At 46.8% G+C, this 17907-nt stretch overlaps 1 protein-coding gene across 1 annotated transcript in view; it reads left to right on the top strand.

Annotated features, from left to right (window-relative positions):
* Positions 1-17907, top strand: part of LOC102572691 (BEN domain-containing protein 5) — a 1452508-nt gene that overhangs the window by 1334469 nt on the left and 100132 nt on the right. The window contains exon 11 of the mRNA XM_059727817.1: positions 5841-6003. Within this exon, the coding sequence (XP_059583800.1) occupies positions 5841-6003 (163 nt within the window). The remainder of the gene's footprint in view (positions 1-5840; positions 6004-17907) is intronic.

The following is a 17907-nucleotide window of genomic DNA, read 5'->3' as shown; positions in this document are numbered from 1 at the left end:
TTAGAGAGCTACCGATCGATACTGCTTGACCGTTACAGGCAGCGCTGTGTCAAGAGCAAGAGCATTTGCTTACAGGATCCCAGTTTACCCCAGTATTGGTGCACCACTGAACAATGGGAATCTCATACAGGGATTGTTACCATCCAGGGGACATTGGAAAGAGAGTTTATATTTTACAAAAGGAGCATGGTATAACTTAGCATATATATAATATGTCACGTTAATACCAAGGGGTAAGAGTCAGGAGCAATATTGAGCCTCAGGCGTGATTGGTTTGGGAATTGCCTTGTGCCAGTTTGCAGTGCCCATGCTTTGTCCCGTGAACTGGCCACCCACTTCGCTATGGTATCATCCTGAATTCTTGTCGCTTAGCTTCTCCCAACCCTTGGGATGCCTTTTTTGGCTCAGAAAAGTTTTGCTATTCTACTACGGGAACACCTGGGAGCTGGGGAGCTTAGTCGCTCTGCACGCTGTAGTGGATCTCTCTGTTTTGATAATGAATTGCTGTTGATTTTAGACAAATCCCCGCGTTCAAGAACTTCAAAGTCCCTGGCGCTTTCTTTTCCCTGATTCTGTACTTTTGTTGTTGTTGTTGACACTTTTCTGCAGTTCAGCCTTGGAGAAATAAATATTTGTTTAGCTGTTTTCCTGCTGTGCGGGCTCAGTGCATTTGCTTAATGATGACTTCGGTTCAGCTTTGCAAAGGCTTCAGGGTAATAGATTCTCCCAGGGAAACTGGAGAGGAGCCTTACCTGCATTGTCCCTCCCCCATCATGAAAAAAAAAAAAGCTTGATGAACTCTAGCTGCAGTCAAAAGCCCCTTTCATGGGACCAGCCATCTGTCCGCGCTCTATAACACGTTAGTCTGACCACGCCAGAGACTGTTAGACCCCTTCTTTTGCAGAAGACCCAAGTGCCCTGCAGCCTCACACTGCTCTCCTGCCGACCCTGTCCTGACCGGGACAGGAAAAAACTCTGTTGTTAGCATCTGAAGGACTTAAACGATCAGTGTCTGGAGTGGATTTTATATTTATCTTCAAATTCCCATTCTTTCACACCCTTTTTTCTGCCCAATTCATCTTGGTTTTGCTACCACATCAAAAACTCACCGTGTTGTTTGCTTTTGCTCACATATACAACTTGCAGAGCATGCACCCCCTCGCCACTCAAACGTTGGACTGCCTTGTTCTAGGTTAACCAAACTGGCCAGGTACAGACATTGCACTTTTCCTGGTATAAGTGATTGGAAACCGGTCTATATCCATAACAGAATAGAAGTTCGGCACGCACAGACTGGTTTAAAAATGGCAGAACCCAGTCTGAGATTTTCCTCCCCCTCACCAAAGGGTGAATGTGTGTCCTGTTTGCTACTGATCTAACCTGCATCGCTTCCAGAAACCACGTCACTTAGATCGATTCTGCCACAAGCGTTTTGAATGTTTGTACCTAGCCACTGAGGCTGCGTGTAGACAAAACAAGAGGTGTGTGTGCACGACACTTTAAAATGGGCTAAACGCTTTTGCAGTGCTTTAATGGTGTCGGTGTTTGCATGCCTCGGTGGTTACTGTGCATTCATTCCAGCCGCTGTAGGAAATTCAGCAGTGTAACGTGCCTTAAATGACTTGGGGTGCAGCAAACTAAAACTCCTTTGAAGAGTTGTAGTTTGCTGCCCCTACAGCCACGGAGCGAAGCAGCGGGCTCCGTGGAGCTCGGGCTCTGCAGGAAGCCCTGCAGGCAGCCTGGCAGCAGCCCGGGAAGGCAGCTCCGCCCAAGAAAAGCGGCGAGCCTGATATTTTTTTTCCCCACCTCTGGAGCCTGCCTGCCTGAGCTGTGCAGGTGCCCGGTGCGTTCCTCTGCAGCTGTAGTGCCCCCCGGGACCACCCGAGTTGGGTGCCTGTGGGCCCAACATGGATGTTTAATCAGCCCTAAATTGAAGCAGTGTTTTTTACCCTCGTTTCATCTACACATGCTCCTGTAGGGTCTGCCTACATGGAAGCAGCAGCATGTCCTAACATAGACGCCTCTAGATATGTTCTGTTCCCACTGTGGCCGTGGGACTATTTCAGGGCCATATGCAGTGCTCTCCCTCCAGCATGCTGGGGACCGAGATCTTGTGTGGCCTTGGAGGGATGCCCTGGAGTGGCGTCCTTTCTGTGTTTGGAGCATGCAAATGGGAGCAGATGGGTCTCTGATGGCCGCAGCTCCCCAGAACCTCCTCCCTGGGGGGGTGAGCATTGCAGGTCAGGGAACATGGGTTGGTATGTCTGGGGACATCTGTGCCAGGACAGGACACAGCAGCAATATAGAATTGACACAGACCTGTGCTCTTGGTGTCCTCTCAAGAGAGGCTGTCCGTTCTCCTGGCTGTCATAGCTGGTCTACTTTGTACTTGTTCCTGTCTGAGCTGTGTACAGATTGTACACCAATGCACTCAGAATTGTAGCCAAGGTCTCATTAGTGCCCTTGTGCAGTGTAATTACTATTCTCATCTCTCCCCAGTTAATATCTTGCCTGTACCTACATCCTAGGTTCTCATTTGTCTCTTTCATGGCAGCGTCACATTGATCAGTCATAGTCATCCGATGCTCAAGGAATACATCCAGTCTTCTTCCTCTCTTGTTTCCAAATGATGAGCTCTGGACTGATAGCAGAAATTCCTGCAATTAGTCCCCTGCATTTTGAATCACCAAAATTTCACCTCGTTTCTGATACTCTGGTCATCAAGGTCATCCACATCTTTTTATACGATAATCTGATCCTCCTCTATTTTGAGGATGCATTCGAACTTTGCATTGTCAGCGGAGCTCGTTATTGGGTTTTTGCTCTTTGTGCCAAGGACATGACTGGAAAGAGGAATCAGTCCCAAGACTCATTTTAGGGGACCTCCACTAATAACTTTCTTCCAGTTCTCCACTCAGGGCTACCTATTGTCATTTCCTCTTTACCCCGTTCTTTTTTTTACTCTATAATTCCTAAATAGTTACGCTTCATCTTCTTTGCCTGAAATAATAGTTTCTTATTAGGTCTCATTTGCCCTCCATGTTTTAATGACCCTTTTCCTTCCAAGTTTGTTTTAAAGCTTAATATACAATGGAGGGCAGATGAATACGTTTGCATTTGTACAAATTACAATTTTTTTTTCTCTTCTGGAATTTAGGTGCACCATTTGCTGTTCTCAGCTATTATGGTCTGCCCCTGGCACTGGTCTCAATAGGAAGCATAATTTACTTGGGCCAAATCTTGGTTCAGTTTGTATGAAGGTAAAGAGGTACTTGCTCTTTGGTCATCAACTGATGACCCTCCCTATGTCTCTGCCTCCACCCATACTGAAAGCCCTGCAGTGGTTTATATTATATCCCAGAAGCCATTGGGCTCCATTGCTCTGAGCTTTCCTTTATGGTGAATTATCAGCTTCTTAGACCCATTTTAACTTCAGAATTAATTTCTGCTCGGTCCTGATGCCTCCATTCATTTTTCTACTCCTTTCCTCTCCAAATATCCAGAGTATCTTCAAGTCTTGCACCCACGGTCCTGGAAGCTAGATGCATTTTGTTCATCCGCTGCCACAAAAGACACTTATCATCATTAAGATTACCAGTCCCATTCAGAAGCCTCTACATATAATGTTAATAGGAAGCAGAATTCCATCTTATTCCAATTAACCTAGAAAACCTACCTTTATATAACACCGTAGACTTTAAAACATGCTAATAAAGCAGCAGGTATTTCTGTTCGTTATATCTGCCCATGTATGCCACTTATCAAGAATTGTTGTGCATTTGAATGTTACTGTTATCTTCTCAGTTTTAGTCACAGGAAGCCAAACAATTTGAGCTGCTAGATTTTTTTTTAAATTTTTTTTAATAAATCAAAATTCCTTATATTCTATGTTTTAGGTAACAGATGGGCTCCATGCCTGCTACCATGTTAAGCAAAAAAAAATAAATATGTGAGCTTTCAGATCCAACGTGGCAAAAAGACCCAGAGAGTTCAGGGAATTACTAGTGGCCACAGTCTACCCATCTGCTCCCGCATGCATGCTCCAGACCCGGGAGGTCATTGTCACGAACCCGCTCTGGTTTGGGGGTGTCGTGCAGATTGCACTGTTTGTTGTACTCATGTAGCATGTGTAGTGTCACTGGAAAGCCAATTTTATGCTATATCTATTTATGTCACTTTTGTCACTGTATAGATTATGTTGTGCTGTCTATGTATCCTGTTGTGATTTTGGACTTGGGTTAGCCAAAGGAAAAAAAGAGAGTAGAGGAGGAGGAACTGCTAGGCGTCTCTTCACACCGGGGAAAGGAAAATTGGTGAGCAGAAAGGGCCACTGCTGGGATACGCTCTTAAGTTACTTACTTACTGTACTTGTCTTATTTTTCTGTCTTCAAACTTTACAGCCAGCTTTGCTTGTACAGTTCTCTTCTCCTACATAATGCATTCTTTTGTGGTTTTCTCTCTTTGCTCATTGCCTGCGGCAAAGAGTGATTTCTGGGCAAGTGATAGTCTAGGTTTACTCATGCTATGGAAAGAACGACCTACAATTTCTTTCACAGCCCAAGGGGAAGCCACCTGGACTGGGCAGAGATCCTCCAGCTATGAGGACCAGTGCAAAGGCAGCACAGCTAAGGCTTGTGGGGATAAGGCATTGTCCCAGGGCAGTCTTCTCCTTGGGACAAGCCCTGGGACAGTGCGGAGAAACCTGGAGCTCTGGGGACACCCTGGGGGTGGGTGTCTGGCAGTCCCCTCCAGTGGCTGCTTTCAAGCATGCTGGAGACCCTAATGGGATATCACAGAGCATCTTCCCTGGTGCATTTCTAGGTTTGCTCCAAAGGGGAGCAGATCAGAATGAGGCCTACTAAATTCTCTGTTTACAAGTCACAGGGCTAATGTTCATCCCAGATGGGGACTGGCAAATGGTTATCACCTTTGGATGGTGTGTACTGACCTAAAGGACATGAAATGCCATTTTTGTTCCAGTTCCTAAAACACGGGCATCCACAATAAAGTGCCAGACTAGCAGTAATAAGAGAAGAGGCAAGAGCTGAATGGGTTCGAGACTGAATTCTTCTTTGGCCCTTAGATGTGGTTCATCCAACATAGGATTTAAACTCTTTCATCAGCCACTTTACTAAAAACATCCAAGCTTGCTTCAAAGGTCTCTAGGGTTTACAGCCTGACCTCCAGCGATCACGTGAACCGCCACACTGCACTCTATGCGCTCGGAGCAGCAGGACCATGCAATTGTTTTTTGGGTTTTTTTGTTAGCCAAAATGCAGTTAAAATGCAATTTAAAGGCTAAAAGTTCTGTGACCTAATTTCAGAGCCACTCCAGTACCCTGGGTTAGAAAGGCTGACTTCAACTTGCACACAATTAGGGTTGTAGTTTGCTATGAAGAGTCGGGGTGCATGCAGGGGGGCAGACAAGGGAAGAAACAGAAGCGATGCAGGTGCACTGTAGAAACCGCTGCCTGTTCTAGTTTAGCTTTGAGGCGAGAAGGGCCTTTCCCTGCCTAACACAGAGGACAGCTTCCTGTTAGAAAACTTTTTATTTTGCATTATTTTTTCCATGGCAAAAGAGCTCAGGTGCCAATGCATAAAGGTTCGCGATCTGAAGCTAGCATTGTGAATACACGTGGCCAGGAGAGCCTTAAACTGCCCATGCCCAAATCTCATCCACCTGGATGCGTCTCCACTCTGACAGCCTCAAGGAGCTTTGCAGGGGCTTACTATAAATCAGAATAAGGTTCTGGGAGTTTTGCTACCCATCGGTCCCACCCAGTCACATTCATACCCTTGAACGCTCCTGTTCACTTCTTCTGTCTCCTCTCTTCTTGCAGTCTAGCACGTCCTTCAACCGAGATGCTGTGAAGGCAGGGACAGGACGGCGCTTTCTTGGTGGGTTATTGGATGACACTTCTTACTGCTACACTCTGGAAGTCTCGTTCTACAGTTACATCGTTGGAGGAGCTACGTCTACCGTCCCGTATACAGAGGAAGCATGTATCCTTTTGAAATCCAGCCTTCCTCTGCCTTTGAGTGCCCCGGTACTGAACGGCTAAGGTAAAACTTCCGTACTATGAAAAATGTGCTGAGTAGGAAATACACGTTTGAAAATGTGCGTTTGTTCTCGACACTTGAATTTCCTAATACTGATACTGCATGAATTCAAGGAGGAAAAGACCCATTAGATCGAAAGACCGTTCACCGTCAAGTACAAGATTATTCACCACAGTGAATAACTTAGACCTTCTAGGTCTTTGTTTCAGCTTGCTCTTTATTCTGCCATTAGCCCTTTGCTTGCATTATGGTCTCGACCCTCCCCCAGCAATCGCTACCAATGAATTGTACAATCTTCTCTACCATCTGAGATGACTTAACTGTCTCCATTGTGTAGCAAAAGGACTTTAAAAGCTTCATTCACCCCCAGGTCTCAGACTTTACTAACACTAATAATACTGTATTAAAAAAAAAAGAGAAGAAAAGAAAAACAATTTTGCAAAAAAAGGTCAACTTTTTTTTTTGCATTTTCCATGATCCAAAGGAGAATGAATTTTAATTCTTTTAAAATATTTTATACTTAAAAAAAAAAAAATTGCATTTTTGAAGATTTACTGTTTCTGTTCCTTCTGTCCTTCCCCTCCCCCCTTCTGCAGTAAATGATGCCCAGATTTGAAGTGCGGCCATTATTTAGGGTTTTCTTTTTTTTCCAATTGAAAAAAACCTGCATTAAAAGGCAAGCAGAACAAGGCTTTGCTGTGTAATTCATTCTCTAGGCTTCAGCAGAAGAGTGGTGAGAGTAGCTGAGAAAGGAGAAAAACGAAGGAAAAACACAGATTCTCAAATCCTTGCTTCTCTTTTTGGCATGACTGATGGAAGTGGAGAGGTGCACATTCAGGAGGGCTGGATCTAAGAGATGCAGCTGACTTATTTTTCTCCTCGACAGCTCTGCTTGCCCGCTGACATAAGCCACCTCTCGGGCACAGACCCCGGCCGCGTCTACACGAGACGCTTGCATGCACAAGTACTAAATGACTACTCCGTAACTGGAGTTACTGCGCAGGAGCATCGCCAAATGGCTTGTAGGTGATGCTGACTGTGCAGTTGCTCATTGCTCCTGCGCCGTAGCGTTGCATCATGCTTTGCACCGTGCCACGCTCCTGTGCAGTACTAATGAGCTGCTTGCAACCGGCGTCTCATGTAGACGCAACCCCCATTTCCTAACTCAACTACTAATCTGAGCAATGCAGCTTACAGTCGGGGAATGAAGAGCAGAACTGTCACGCCGCTTCTCTTTTAACCACTTGTTTTATTCTTTTGGCTCGTTGGCCTTTTAAGGATGTGGTTTTTAGCTTTGCCTCTAATTTTTCCTCCTTGCTTTGCACTCATTGTGTTGACAGCTGCTTATTTATCCTCTTGTTAAAGGTCCCATTTATCTAGAACAATTTTTTGTAGAGGGAGGAAGCCAGCCCCTATACAAATAAGATCTTGCTTCTCTTGAATATACACATTCCCTTGGTGATTTACATGTCATGCTTGCTCCGTTTGCTATTCAAAGCCACCTTTTATTTTATTTTGTGAGTTTGTTGGCTTTTTTTTTTTTTTTATCTACTTGATCAACCTGTCTTATGCGGATGGAGCTGTATCACCCTTGCTTCATACATCATTGCCATCAACAGCCAGAGAGCAGAAAACAAGGTTCAGATCGTCGTGATTATTGGTGATGATGATGTATGGAAAGTATAGACTGCAGCTTGGTTTTCCCAATCTTGCGCTGACCTAGCTGAGCTTAATTTTTTTTTTTTTTTTTAAGTAGTAGAGTCTTGTTTAACTGGTTAATTGTGAAAGCTAGAGGGAGAAGAAACCTTTGGATGGTAGTGTTTTGTGAGAGTAAAGAGGACAGTTTTATTTTTCCCTGGGGCAAATGCAGCTGGTGAAGGGAACCTGTGGCGTGATGTCTGCTCATGTGCAAGTGTCTCTATTTGAACAAAGCCAGAGCCCTCTGCTTGTCAGTGCACAAGCCCTCTCTTTGGGAGAGGATGTTTCTCCTTATCCCAAAGGTGCTTGTCACCAAAACTAAAATAATAAGGGAACATCCCGGAGAGGCCAAAATGGCTCTTCTGAGTTGTTTTTTTTCCAAATTGGTAATTAATTAACACTCCACCCAAAACCAAAGATGCAGCTAGTTGCTTTGCACTAGCTTCTAAGGAGATGAGTGCTGCTGTTAACTACCTAGTTATGTTTGGGGTGTGTGTCATGGAGCAAATAGACCAAGAAAATATAACCAGTCAAACTCTGTGAGCTGACAGTGCAAGTGCCCAGCAAATCCAAATGAGTAGTAGCCAGTACTACTTTGGGCAGAGTAGTGGCCAGTGCTGTAACTGCTTCAAAGATCCATCTCTTAGGCCTTGATCCAGCACCTAAATTGAAGTTTCTTGGTCTTTGTTGAAAAGGAATGGGTGCAAGGCTTTATACAGAAACCACATGCAGTAGATAACTGTGCAGAGTTTCCCATGTTGTCTTGAGGAGTGTTTGGCTGCAATTGAGGCAAGGATCCAGCTTGCCCCTTCTCCATGAATACACCAAATCCTTGCTTCTCTTTTTGGTGTGACTGTTGGAAGTGGAGGTGCACATTCAGGAGGGCTGGATCTAAGAGATGCAGCTGACTTATTTTTCTCCTCGACAGTCAGCTCTGCTTGCCCGCTGACATAAGCCACCTCTCGGGCACAGACCCCAGCCGCGTCTACACAAGACGCTTGCACGCACAAGTACTAAATGACTACTCCATAACTGGAGTTACTGTGCAGGAGCGTCACCAAAAGGGCCTCCTATGGCAGAGTTCAAAGGTGGACCCAGGTGAACTCAATTAGAGATATTCATATTATTATTTCTTAGGACTAGTCAGCTGAGGATCTTCAAATTCTCTGCAAATGGTTATTTACCAGTAAATGTAAATTCAAACCATGTGCTACCCATCTAAGTTTGTCAAGTATACTTAAACCCATTTCACAGCTTTGCTAAACTGAACAAACTGTAGATACATTTTCTGATTTGTGAAGCTGGCACATAAAATCTTGCACATCGGCCAGTACGCATGAAAAAGTGGCTCCCATCATTACATCACGCTGCATATCTGCTCATCCCACCATTTCACTACTGGATGACAGATCTCGTTAGGCCACGGTTTCTTCTACGTTAGTTATGAGGCATTGATGCAGACTGTTATGTTCTCTTCAGTCGTGTCTAGCAGCTGAATATTTACACTTTACTAGTTGTATAAAGTGGTTTATTTGCCCCCGACTTCTATGATTACCAGGATGGGTTGCTATCAAGATAAAGAGATGCCTCGTTTACCATGTAGGTGTGAACTTCAAGCCAAAGTTGAATTGTGTACCTTCTAGGATCCACAAACATGGACAGTATTTTATTTTCAATAGTTTTTCTTAAAAACAGGAGATTAAATGCAAAAAGAAAAAGTGACATATCATTAGCAGCACAATTCGGTTTTCAGTTACTTCAATTAATTTGAGTGAATAGGCTCCTGTTAAAAATACCCTCTTTTCTAGCCTTTTACAGGGTTACTCCTGATTTACACATTTTAAAACTAAGTAGAACTTAGCCCCCAAAACTGTGCATTTGAATGAAAAGGAAATGTATAATGGAAGGATTTTGCATCGGTGTCACAGCACCCAATGCCCTGTGTTTTGGTGTGCGTGTTTGAGGACGGTGACATACAGAACAGAAGAAGCGTGAAATATTAGTATCTTATAACCTGAAGAATGATCAGCTTTACATACAGGTGCCAGGCTTGAATTCAATGTTGCTGCAGGAATGCTGATTTTTGCAGTTTGGGATTTTCTTATTTTCACTGCAGGCATGATGCTGCATAGGCATAACTCCCTCTCTTTAATGCCATGCAGTCCATTATTTTCTTCCTTAAGAAATACATGTTTGGCTGGTAGGGTCTGCGTCTAACTGATATGCACCTGGTTTACTACAGGCACGAGGGATACGTTCTTTAGGCCCAGCTCTGCAGCATACCCTATGATAAGAGTGAATGGACTCCATTTGGGAGGCATAATAAGAGGATTGTAGACTTGTGGGTTTATTGCCTGGATAAGCGGACAGAGAAAAACCTTGTTTAAAACCCCTCTCACACATGCACACATTTGGTGGTAGCTGATTAAAAAAAAAAAAAAGCAGCACAGCACGGGTTTGCTCAGCACCAGGTAAGGAAGATTTCAAATGAGCTGATATGCGCCCATTAAACAAATACCACATTTGACTAGGCATTTGCAGAGCTAGCGGCACCGGGCATGTAAAGTGCTGTGTGGCTTTCCCCAAAGGCTCCGCAGGCGAGCTGAGTAAAGACGCTCCGACTCTGGTGTCCGCTTTGCGCAGGCACTAGGGATCGGGAAGAAGACGAGTCCTTGGTGGGTGAGCGCGCCGTGCATCCAGAGCCCCTTTCTGTTACAGCGCAGCTTGGGATGCAGGCAGCATGCATCGCCACTGTGACCTGCAAATGGGCTGGCAAGGGAGCTGTGCCAGGTTCTCCACCTCGCATTGCCAATTCGAAACACGTTGGGCTTCTCTCGTGAGACGTCGTCAACGTGGATCCGGGGCTGCGCAATAAGTCGCCCGTAGGAGAGCGGTAACAAAGGAAAAAATGAGACCGTAAACCTGAGAGCTCCTTCAGTGCTGAAGTGACAGGCTGAAGCGTTTGCAGGATGGGACTTAGTGATACTTTTTATAATAGTCAAAGAAATCTAGCAGGGGTTATCCATGGGAAGTATTTGGTTATGCAGGCGTCGGAGCCACCATGGTGCGACGGTGTGCGTGTCACTGGTTGCATCATGTGCGTGCATCACTATGTGTTTCAGTGCAAGCAGAGCATGCTCAGTGCCTCGCCGTGGGGCTTTGCTTGCTGCAATTGTGCCACGTGAACCCAAGGTGGACCGCTGCAAAGCAGGATAAAGAGCTTGCTTAGATATGCCAATGACCATGCAGCTTGGGAGAAGTACTTCTGCTGCCCCCACCACCTCAGAAGGGCCTTTTAGGAGACGTCTCCAGCAAGCCTATCAATGCACTGTGGACTTGGGGGTTACTTCCCCAACGCTTCAGGAAACCTGACTGCCCGGGAGCTGAAACAGGTTGTGTTAGTCAGCAGTTGAGGCAGGAAGCTCGGGAGCCACCACCCAGGGTGAAGTATAGCTCTGTGAATCCTCATGGAAGGAAAGGCAGCTCGGGACTGTTGGCCTCAGACCCTTTCCAGCTGGGGTATCATACTAACCTTGTGCCCGGGCTCCCTGTGGGCCAGATCCAGCCTGGGGCATGCAGCGGCGGTGGCAGCAGCTCCAGCTTTGATGCAACAGTGGAGCAAATCCAGCTCCCTCCATATGCCCAAGGATGCATTGGCGGCTCTGGCTCCGGCACAAGGTGATTACAGCATAGGGCAGCAGTGGGGCCCATGGCTGAGAAGCTAGGGCCATGGCAGTGGCACGAGGCAAAGTGGCCGGAGAGCCCCTGGGGCTGTATCAGCTTGCACTCACCTCCTGCCACTGATCACCTTGCCCACCAGGGCCCAAGGATTGTGTAGCAGGCCACCCCCCCTGTCCACACCCCCATTTTCCCCTGACCTCCCCAATAGGGCAGTTCAAAGGATGAGATTTGGCCGTCGGGCTGTATGTTGGACCCTGCTTTACAATACAGGGTGCTATGTTTCCACTTGCACCTTCGGAGACCCTTCTCCCATGTGTTTTCTCATCCCATGGGCAGCATGTGCCCATAATAGGCATAGTTAAATTGCTCAGAAACCTTTGAAGGCTTCCATAAAAATTAAAGTCAATGTTAAAGTCTAGCTGGTGGGACAGCCGGTAGGGGAAAGTGGCTGTTTCGCACACCACCTTTCCAACGGCTGTCCCTCCCTTTTTTCTTTTGGACTCGGTCTGAGATAAAGCAGACAAAACCCCAGCCCTGCCCCCTCCCCCACCTCTGAGCAATGGTGGTAAGTTTGCAGCCATAATTTCCAATGCGCTTAATATTACTGAAAGCATAGAGTTAAATTATAGAGTTGTAAAGTTACTTTATAGTGATAATGCTGTCAAGCATCAATATCTCTGCCTCGGGGCACCATGGAAACTCGGTTAATGATATAAGAAGCTGATATTTTTCAGGGTTGCAGCTGTTGGCTCATACCCACAAGGAATCTATGTGTTTGCTCATATCAGATCTATACAGGGGGACCCGCTCAAAGCAAATTAAAAACCAGTGAAACTCTATTTAATGAAGTGCAGCAGAAAGAAGGTGCGGAGTAGACGGTGGTATTGCAACGCACACGCTCCACTTCCCCGCAGAGGGATTCCCGGCATAGAGCAAATGTGTTGTCAGAAAACCTTACTTCCCCATAGCAGGCTTTTCACTCCATGTATGTATGTGTGGGTTTGTATGTAGATCGACGGCCTTCGCTCCTCATATCATGGACTGCGTGAGTCTAGGCACGCAGTGGCTAGTAGCATGAGGGGGGAGATGCAAATTCAAGTTGGGTATTACAATCACGTTAGGAAGGTCTGTAATTTCTGTAGTGTATCTCTTGGCATCTGCATTGCAAAGTGCTTTGATATCCTCAGATGAAAGATGCTCGAGAAGTGCAACGTGGTGTTATATATATGTTCAAGAGAAGGGAGAAATCTGGGTTTTGCTGAATTGTGGAATATTAATCCAGGAGGGCATTTGCAAAGCGATTCCTTCCTGGAGCCTTAACCCTTTAGTGGGAGGTAGGAGCCTAGTGCTGTAGTGTGGATTTGGAAATTAATACCACGGTGGCTTTCACGTAACAAATGCTTTAGTCAGAGTTAGCCCTGGGTAATTCATGCATCATTTACCTGTATGTTAAAAGCGTGTTAAAGACTGCAGAAGTGGTAACTGCATCACCTGGCAGCAGATGCACCCTGTTTCTGTTTTGAATGAAAAGGAAAAAGGAGTTTGCAAGTTGAGGACCTGATCGACAGGGCATTGAGCAGCTCCTGGGGTGGGTTTAGCAGTCCCTCGTACTCTTGGACTCTCTCAGCACCATGCAGGAAGGAGCCCTGATTATTTTAGGTCATCTATGATTTGCTCATTTTAGGTGCGGTGGTGCCCAGGGGCTGCCCAGTAACCCTGAATACTCTGCATCGTTGTCCCCAAAGAAGCAGCGGAGGGGTAATGGCTGCGCCAGCTTCCCCAACTCAGGCTGCATCCCTATGGGTGGGGAAGGGGCAGGTTTACCAGGCCTAGCTAGGCTCAAGCCCCATGAAATAATGAGCATCTTCAACCCAGACTAACCAAATCCACGCAATCTCAGTATGGGGCAAACTCATGAGCCCTGCATCCTCGTTTTCTTCTGTCGAGACTGCCTGTCCAAGTGTGCTAATTGGCACTGTATTATGTTAACTATGTTGCTGCCTTGTAGAACTGATTAAGATTACATGGACTTAGTCTACATAAGCTATCAAGCAAGACTTTTGATTGCTACCAGTCAGGCCAGGACACTTAGAAATGCTGGGTTCAGTAACTCATGTTTTGATGGAAAATTTTACCATTTAATTAAATGATTACATTTAAAAACTTTTTTTTCTACCAGAATTAAAAGAAGCAAAAGTTGCTTCTAAGGGTCCTTTGAAACCTGAGATAAAATACCCTATAACTCAGAGCTTAGGCTGAGCAATCTCTTTTTATGAACAACTGGAGGAGGCAGCAAAGATAAAGTTAGTGTTGAAGGGTTTGTGGCATGGCGACTGCAATAGGAACAAATGGAGCAAAAAAGCTCTCTTGCAAGCCCTACTCCCCACTTGGGAGCTGGTTTTTAAACCCTTGCACACTTCTGTCGTGAGCCGACCTGCCTATAAACTTGCAATTTTCTGTTGTTTCATAAGCGACTTTGGAGGAGTCCGAGCACATGGAACTGATGGCTAAACTCTCGGGTGTTCAGAGCACCGTAAAAATGCTATTAGATCTATAGTTAAAATAATTCTTCGGTAAATGTTAAATTCCTATTAGTAACACTTGCTAAACTTAAGTGCAAAGGAAAGGGCAAGGCTAATCTGAAAGGCAATGGAGAGCAGGACTTAGAAGATATTAACAATTTGTTGGAAATGTCTGAGGGGAAGCAGGTTAATGCGAGTGCAAGGATAACCTCCCCAGGGGGAAGGGTTGGATTGGGAGCTGTCTTGAGATGGTGCCGCACATGAGAGCAATCCCGCGCGCCGATCACAAGGGAAGGGAAATGGCTTTTGGGTTTCTTTGCCCCTAGTAGAGTACCCTGACTGCCTTTCTGCAGGTCTCGGCGCTCTGGGCACCTATACACATGCAGCGAGGCTGCTCCGACGCGCTGTAATTACAGCGATTGATAGAGTCTGCTGGAGCGTGGTAGTTGCTCCAGCGTCACATGTATCAGCGTCCCCGTGCCGAAAGATGACAGTGGGGGTGCTTTAGCTAAAGCTCGTTTGACAAGTCCTAGTTAAAGCGCCCCTGCTGCCATTTTTCAGCACCGGGATGTTGATACACATGACGCTCTGGGCACTTTAATTAGAGCACATCTTGGAGCAGCTCTACTAAAGCACTCCTCCCTTCCCCCCCAGTCCTGGAGCATGTGTATAAATGCCCTCTGGTGTCTGCATAACTGGGACGCCTCTTCTGCTTCTCTGGTTTTATCTCAGGCCCTGTCTTTTCTTCTGCTTCTCTTGTTTCTTGCGTCTCATCTTCAGTCCATTTTTATTCCTCTTTCAGCTTTGGTTTCTTCTGAGCTTCAGACTCATCTTCCTGCCTGTGTCTCATGCCCTCTCTTGTAGAGCTGTGGTTTCTCCATGTTGCCCTGTATCTTCTCTTCACCCCAAAGACATGCCAGCTGCCCCTTCTATTCATCCCTCTTTTACGCTGAAGGCTTAGCAGGGCATTTTGTGGAGGAAAATCATGTGATGGAGGAACTGTGTGATGGAGATCTGTATCTGTTCCTTGGAGATATTATATAGTCCCAAACTCCAAAGTCCCTGAAAGAATTCAGAGCTATTTTTTTTTTAAATGTGTCAAAAATAAGTGCATTCTAGTTGCGCTTTGATAGCAGCTTTTGTCTTAAAGGCCCCTACAGGCCTTCAGGTATCCAGGTTGTAGCTGTATTGGTCTAGAGGAAAAAACACCCAGGGCTCATGGTGGAGGTGATATCTTTTATTAGACCAAGTAGATCTTTCCAAAAAAAAAATAAATCTTTAATTGCAAGCTTTGAGGCACAAACACTCTTCATTAGGCATCAGACAGGCCTTCTCCCTGGACATCTCACAAAGGAGGTCACACTCTCCCTGTAACGCCGATGGGGAGAGTGAGGAGGAGAGGGTGAAGCACAGCAAGGCAGGCCTCCCAGGGAAGCACATGCCTCACTTCAGGCGAAGGCCCGTCCAGACAGAAGGAGCTACTCATAAACCCTTAAGGATTTTTTTTTAGTGCTTGCATCCGATGCCTGCACGCCTCTCCTCCAGCCCAGGCCTTGTGTGAGAAAAGAAGATGAACAGAGCAACAGCAAGTGGGAAGTCATGAAACTTTGATCTGGTTCAGCAACGTCATCCTTGTACTGTAATAGGCCGGCAGAATGAGTCTGATTGCTCATCATCTTGCCTCTTGGGCCCGTAGTTGTTCCATGTAAATGCTCCCAAATCAGAACATCCTGTTCCTTTCCAGGAAGAGCAGAGTATCAATCATACACCCACTTCAGCCAGGTGCAAGCAGCCGGCCCAGTTGCCAGGCGGGGGGAATCCAGCCCTGCATCTATAATTGCACCTTATGCGAATCTGCTGTGCACTGCATCTAATGATGAGTGCAAACCCCCGGGAGAACTCCTGCCCTAGGCACTCAACATCAGGTCCCGTCAGGATATGTGGGACATTTCCAGTGCGTACAGTGGGCTGGGTTTGCCTGCCTTGTGCTAGGACAGTGATATTCTGTCATCACCCAGCACCCCATTCCCCAGGGACCTACAAAATCTACCCTATTTATGTCCCAGCCTGATACAAAGCCTGTTAAAGCCAATGAGAGTCGGGTGAATCATGAGACTGGTGTTTTCTAAGGGGCTAAAGGAGCCAGGCACCCCCCTGCCCCTGGAAGTCAATGGGACTCTGGTGCTGAGCTGCTTTGGGCTCCTTTGTGAATCGCCGCGTTGAAACAGCCCTGCGAATGCCAAGTGAAAGCAATGCAAACCACTCCCCAACCGTGCATCAGCAAATTCAAGCCTCCTTCCACCCCTGCCCCCTCCCTGGCATCGCTGGGTCTCGCGTCCCCGAGGTTTCATCCCTATCACCGTTCTGCTTTCAAGTGACGCAGCCCCCCAGAAGAACAGCTCCCGCGGGGAGGCATTGCACGGTCCCCGTTGAGAGGCCATAATCACTCTCTTTCCATCCCCCCCTTGCCCCCGGTTTGTAGGTCACTTGTACTGAACCCCTGGGGCTGAATGCTAAGTGAGACGCATCCGCAGGACAGCTCAGAGTGATGTGTAGCAACCCCATCCATCAGTCTGGCCTGGCCAGACGTTTATCTGGCAATGGAGGTAGGGAGGGGGGAGGGCTCTTTTTCCTCTTCCCTCCCTGCATTTATCTCAATACACACCACGTCGGAGGCTTCCCCTTCATCAATTCGAAACCAGCCGGGTCCGCTTATGTAAAGCAGCTGCACGCAATTTATGGGGCCTGGCATGAGACTGGCTAATGCCTTGGAAGTCTGTTCTCAGCGGGGATTACGGGGCACTGTTTGTATACGGAGAAGAGCGCCTGGCCTTGTAGTGGTCCCCGAGGGGCAGTGGCATAGCTCTCTCACCTGGCACTCCCCAGCCCCGAGCAGGGCACGCAGGAGTCTGCAGCTTGTATATCCTCAAATTGAGGGTCAAAAGCGTTTTGATCCCATTGTTGCATTATTTGGCTGCTTGTCTCTGGGAGTCTCCATTGCAATGGCTTCTAGGGCATCTGATCACCAGTTTGCAAGAGGCTGAGCAAATCCCTTTGGGGACGATTGGAAGCAGCCTGTGAGCCCACTTATCCTGCAGGACAACTGACCTTGAGGTTGTTGGCATTGGCTGCTGCAACAAAGCAGTCGAATACCCTGCGATTTTTGTTTCCCCAACATGTTTCTGGATGTCACAAATGCCCTTAGTGGTCTTGGTCTGCGCCCATCATAGGCTAGTATAGCACTTCTAAATGGTCTACCTACCACTGCACATCATGCCTTCCCCATTCAGTGGCTTCTCTTTGCCAGCTATCCTTTGCATTTGCAGAGCTCCTGAGTTTGGCTCTGTTTCCAGCCCGGAAGGACAGTGCTCCTTCAAATGGGGCAAAAGGGGAGGGAGAATCTGAGTCTTACGAGCCATCGATATTTTTCTCGAGATGATAAATGAACTGCCAATAAACCGAGGCAGCTGCCAGCTATGTCTGAGAAAGGGACCTTCCGCCCCAGTGTATCCGTGCTTGGCGCGTTTGTGTGTCTGGGATCTGCGAAGACTAAAACGGACTCCCCGGTTTTAGCAAACTACTGAAAACGGGGTTGGGCAGGCTTTTTCCTGCGACAGCAGCACACGGACCAGTATGGGTGGGTGATCCCTCTTCAAACAGCTTTCCATCTCGGGAGAGAGGGATTTGGCCCATGGGGGAGCGTGTGATGAAAACTGCTCCGGCCACATCTGACTGCTTAGCTTTTGACTTCCCCCGTCTCTCTCCATCATACTGAGTCAGTGCAATTCATGGTTTCTTGAACCCAGCGCTTTGCTACAAAACCCGTGCCACGTATGGGTGAAAATCTCTCTTTCTGGTGATTAGATGCTTTCAGGACCATAAGGAAAAAAAATGACTGAGTGTAAGCACTCAGCATCGATGCCCGGGAGCAGATTTTGAGGCCCAC

The sequence above is a fragment of the Alligator mississippiensis genome, chromosome 5 (genome assembly GCF_030867095.1).
Source record: "Alligator mississippiensis isolate rAllMis1 chromosome 5, rAllMis1, whole genome shotgun sequence".
Taxonomy (NCBI): Eukaryota; Metazoa; Chordata; order Crocodylia; family Alligatoridae; genus Alligator; species Alligator mississippiensis.
Note: the sequence above shows the minus strand (reverse complement) of the source record. Positions and strands in the feature narration are given on the sequence as shown.